At 43.7% G+C, this 5,199-nt stretch overlaps 1 protein-coding gene across 9 annotated transcripts in view; it reads left to right on the top strand.

The window, feature by feature from the left end:
- The window catches only part of VWA3B (von Willebrand factor A domain containing 3B), a 127,095-nt gene that overhangs the window by 38,758 nt on the left and 83,138 nt on the right, over positions 1-5,199 (top strand). For all 9 annotated transcript variants that reach the window (XR_003094696.1, XM_025207266.1, XM_025207263.1 and 6 more), the window contains one exon: positions 3,418-3,556. Coding sequence is in view for 8 of the 9 variants with exons in the window: in XM_025207266.1 (XP_025063051.1) it covers positions 3,418-3,556 (139 nt within the window). In the remaining variant the exon portion in view is untranslated. The remainder of the gene's footprint in view (positions 1-3,417; positions 3,557-5,199) is intronic.

Below are 5,199 nucleotides of genomic sequence, written 5' to 3'. Positions count from 1 at the left end.
AGAGACGGCTGAGGGGAGATCTTGTGGCTGCCTATAAATTTATTAGGGGAGGTCAACGGGGAATAGGGGAAGCGCTGTTTACTAAGGTGCCCCAAGGAGTGACTAGGAATAACGGGTGTAAACTAGTTGAGAGTGGATTTAGGTTAGATATTAGGAAGACATTTTTCACAGTAAGGGTGGCCAGGATCTGGAATGGGCTTCCAAGAGGTGGTGCTATCACCTAGCTTGGAGGTCTTTAGGAGGAGGCTAGATAGTCACCTGGCTGGGGTCATCTGACCTCGGTCCTCTTTCCTGCTAGGGGCAGGGGGTCAGACACAATGATCCATTGTGGTCCCTTCTGACTCTACAATCTATGAATCTGAGAATCCCCCAGGCACTGCCTGGGATAACAAGGAATAACAGCTACAAATTGATTGAGAGCAGGTTCAGGCTTGATATCAGGAGGCATTACTTTACGGTTAGGGCTGCCAGGCTCTGGAATAGGCTCCCAAGGGAGATGTTGCTCTCCCCTACCTTGGTGGGTCTTCAAGAGCAGGTTGGATAGCTATCTGGCTGGGGTATTATGATCCCAGCACCCGTTCCTGCCCAGGGCAGGGGGTTGGACTTGATGATCTGTTCAGGTCCCTTCTGACCCTAGAAACTATGAGACTATGAACTATGATTATCTCACTATACCTCCTCATGGTGGCACTGGCCTCAATTGCAATCCATTGCTTGTCTGAACATAGCTTGTCTGAACACAGCTTGCTCTTGTTAGTTGTACCCTATATTGAAGGGCTAGGAAGGAGGTTAAGCCACTTCTCTCTGACTCTCCTACTCACTCTCTATATCAGTGTTTTTCAACCTTTTTAGACTTCAGGTACTCCTCTGTAATTCCTGTGAATTGAGTGGCACCTCATTTCCAAAACTTATTAGTACAGTGCTTACCTCCCCACACAGGGGCCAGGTAAGGAAGAACGTGTGCTTTACCTTCCCATATGCTGTAACACCCTTTAAAGGATGTCCTGGTGTCCCCGGTTAAGAATCATTGCTTTAACTCAGTGGTGCCCAGCCTTTTTATGCCGGGGGCCAAATGAGCGGTGTCAGGTTGGTCTGTGCACCAGATCCAGTCTGTGGGCCTAGTCTGGTGCTCCCAATCCCACTGTACAGCAGTGGCCCATCTGGGGCTACATGCAGCCACGCAGCAGCAGCCCACCTGGGGCCCAATGCCACTGTATGGGGTTTGGAAATTTGCCACTACTCTCCCTTGCCAAATGTCTGCACCCTAGGGGACCTCATGGACCAGATGACATGGATCCACAGGATAGATCTTGCCTGCAGGCCAGAGGTTGAGCACCTGTGCTCTAACTTAATCTTGTGGCAGGCCCTGGATTGGATAGCCAGATGCTATCCGCTATGCCATGGTCCCTGCAGCAGGACCCTTAAGGGTCTCTAAGATGCATTTTGCTTCTCTAAAGCACAGCACTTCCCAAACCTTCTCCTGGGGTGGTGTAACTCTGCTCCATTGCTGAAGACTAATGATTAACCTATTGGTATTTGGTGGTTGAGAACTTTTCCTGCTGTAACAGGAACTAACTTTGTTAGTCCTGTCTTTTTTTCCCCCCACTCAAATTTTCATTGCAGAGTATTGTTTAGCAAAATCCAGCATCTTGTTGTGTTTCTTTGTATTGTAGTGCATTCCAGTGAAAGGTGCCAAAAATCAGTATTTGAGATTTAGGGGACCTTTGACTTTGTGATGTTCCAAATCCAAGAGCATTAGCATAAATTTGCTCTTGAATGCTTTGTGCACTTCTTACAAAATCATATTAGTCTTTCAAATGCTTTTATGTAATACCTAATGCAAAAATGTTGTTCAGCAACAAACATGACAGAATCCTTTTGTTTTCTATGGAAGCATTCTTTTTTAATTTCCATATCAGGGAATACTCTCCACCCCAGGAGAGAGATCCTGCTCTGAAATGTATGCGGGTAGTAAGGAGACTGTGGGTGCGTTTACACGTGCAATTCATTCAAAACATATTATGCTGGATTTTATTGATCCCGGGTACACCGTTTGAATGTGTGCCTGGGACTGCAGCACATTGAGCTGGGTTGGAGCAGCCCCAGCTGGCAGGGGAGCCAGCCTGTCAGCCCCAGGCTGCTCTGACTCAGCTCAATGTGCTGCGGAGGGGATGGTTGGGCATGAGGGTGCTCCAGTGTGGGGCTAGTTGGCAGGCAGCCCTCACAGTAAAGCACCCTTGTGCCCCAGTCTGCCCTGTCAGTGTCTACATGTACATTGCTGAGCATGAAAAAATTCTGCAGCAGGATAGTACTTGTGTTGACAAGTACTAACCTGCATGGAGTTTATTAGTTTCCTGCAGCCTAATAGGGCCACATGTGTAGACTGAGACATTTACTGCAGAGTTAATTAGGCAACTCTGCAGTAAATGTCTCGTGTAGATGAGCCCTGTGGGAAAAACTGTAGAGTTTAGCTGTAATTGAGGAATAAATTCCTGTTCCAGAGAACACTTAAGAACACAATTAACTTTAAGCCAGCACTTAAATCCTGTTTATGCTTTATAATTCCTATTTATGCTTTATAATTAAGCATGTATTTAGGGCCCCAGTTTGGCAAGGAATTTAACCAAGTGCATAACATTGAGGTTGTTTTACATGCCTAAATTCCTTACTGAACAAAGGCCTTTAGTGGTCTGATTAGGGAAGGATTATAGCAAGTACTTAAAGGCAATTTTACATGTGCTCTGGGTGTGGGGGATGGGGCGATGCTTTAATTAGAGCAGCTCTGAGAGCTGCTTTAATTAAAGTGCTGCAGTGTCTTGTGTATCAGTTTCCCTACGCTTCAAAATGCGCCCCCCACTGCCATTTTGAAGCATGGAGATGCTGATACATGAGGTGTGTGAGGCTGCTGGAGTGCAGTAATTACCAGGGATCCTGGTTTTCTCTGATTAAAAAAAAGATCCCAATTTCAGGGGTTACTTTATTTTAGCTATATAGATATATCTATAGCTAGCTATAGATATAGATATAGATATGTATGTATGTATGTATGTATGTATTACTGGTGTTTCATTTTAATCCTGGAAAAATGTGGATTTGGGGTTACAAAAATTGGGGAATTTTTTTATCAGAGAAAACTAGGATCCCTGGTAATTATCATGCTCCAGCAGATTCAATTACAGTGTGTTGGAGCAGCCTCCTAACACATCTACAGTCACCCTAGCAGCTTTCCTGTCCTGGGACAGGAATATGTTCACAGACCAACAGGAACAGCCAGCTGTCTCTGAGACATACAGCTAGTCTGCAGGTGTCTTTTTTTTCAAATTGTGTTACCTTATTGCTTTATGCTACCTGTTTGGTATCCCAAATCCTATTGAAATACTGCCTTACATTCCATCTTCAGTTGATATATTTTTTCAGGATTAAGTGGCTCCAGCGAGGGAGCAGAGGACTCTTTGGCAATGTGCTTGAAGATCACATCTGTATTCTCATCGATACATCTCAGTCTATGATAGACAAACTGCCATTGGTGAAAGAGAAAATATTTCAGCTCATGCAGGTTTGATAAAATTGCAATTCCAGAGACTTGGTGATTTGCATAATAGTATTAGCATTTATAACCAGTTCAAAGTTTTTAATGTATCCATATAAAAATGAAACCTTTAAAAACAGAACACTTTAATTTATCTAAAATTTTCATTTTCAGTGAAAACTTTCTTAGTTGCCTTCTTTCTCATTTTCATTTTTTCCCCATTGTTGATTTTGATTTGGTTTGTTTATTGCATTTTTTTCAAAACCAACAATTATTGAAAACAATAGATTCCATTTCAGTATTGAAAAAAATAATTCTAAAAAAGATGCCCCAAAGCAAATATTTGATATAATACCTCTGAAAATTTTGAAAATTAAAATAGTCTGCCTAACATGCTTCCTTCCAAAATGGAAAGATTCATTATGGTTAATTTTAAAAAGCATATCTACCATAAAAATGTTGCAACTGTTGTTCTTGACTTTGTCTTTGTACCATTATAGAAACCTTTTGCTTTGTTCATGACATGAGTATGGTTAACATATTCAAAGCTTGATTGTATCTTAGAGCAGGGGTTTTCAACCTTTTTGGGTCAGTGTACCCCTGGTGGCCAGTTGAGAAGGAAGGAGTCCCTGGCGGCCAATCGGCGAGCAGGGGAGGGAGGTCCCCCCGCAGCTGGACGGTGGGGGGACCGCAGAGGGGGTGGGGGGGGGGGGGGGGGGGGGGGGCGGGGAGCAGTTGCCAATCAGCGAGCATGCCAGTGCTGGTGGCATACCCCTGTTTGAAAACCTGTGTCTTACAGGATACAAAAATCAAGGGAAGGCACCAGCTACTAGGAAATCTATGGGCTTTTGTGTGCTTTGGGTCATTCCTGAAACCATTGAAGTACATATCTAACTTCATTCATTTATGCATATTTATTTCACTCACTGAGAGCAACTAAACTCAGAAGTAATTTTGCACATTCTTACATAGTTACTGAATTCTGGTTTCAGTCTCACAAATTTGTTGATTGGGCCAAATAACAAAGGCCACAACACTATAAGAAATTTTCCAGTTTTCAGAGTTCATTGGGGTGGGCGATACATGTAACCTTAAGGGTATGTGTAAATGTCTTGTGAATTTGATGCTGTATTCGGTAAGCTATAAGTTATTAAGATATACATTATGCATATATATGGTCAGGCCTGATTGGCTGTATCAGCTCTTGTGTGGTTTCAGAAGCTAAACTGGCAGGCCTGGACAGTACTCAGGTGGAGGACTCCTGAGAATCCCAGTTGCAGAAGGCACAAACCAAAGAATCACGATCATTGAATATTAGACCACAGAAGCTCAATCAGTGATAAGGATTCCTTTGCCCTCATCGTTGCTTCTAAGTGTTCAACCTGACAATGGGTTGTTGGACCCAGATTATGCGAGCAGGCCGGGGACAAAAGGGTTTTGGGGCCTTATTCCTCCCTCTTCTGTCTCTCCTTCTGTCGACAGAAAAACACCAAGGAGGCGGTGAGATAAGTAAATGCTTTACTCACAGTTTAGGCAGAAAAAAACTTCTTAACAGCTGTTTCAAGATTAAACTCGCTGATAACTCGAGAGCTCTTAAACACGTTCGGATGGTATACCCAGTCGTGATGGGGGCGTCCGGGGGGAAGGGATTTCGTGGACACAGGACCTCC

Source organism: Alligator sinensis, unplaced genomic scaffold (genome assembly GCF_000455745.1).
Source record: "Alligator sinensis unplaced genomic scaffold, ASM45574v1 scaffold144_4, whole genome shotgun sequence".
Classification (NCBI taxonomy): Eukaryota; Metazoa; Chordata; order Crocodylia; family Alligatoridae; genus Alligator; species Alligator sinensis.
This window is presented reverse-complemented; position numbering and strand designations above follow the sequence as displayed.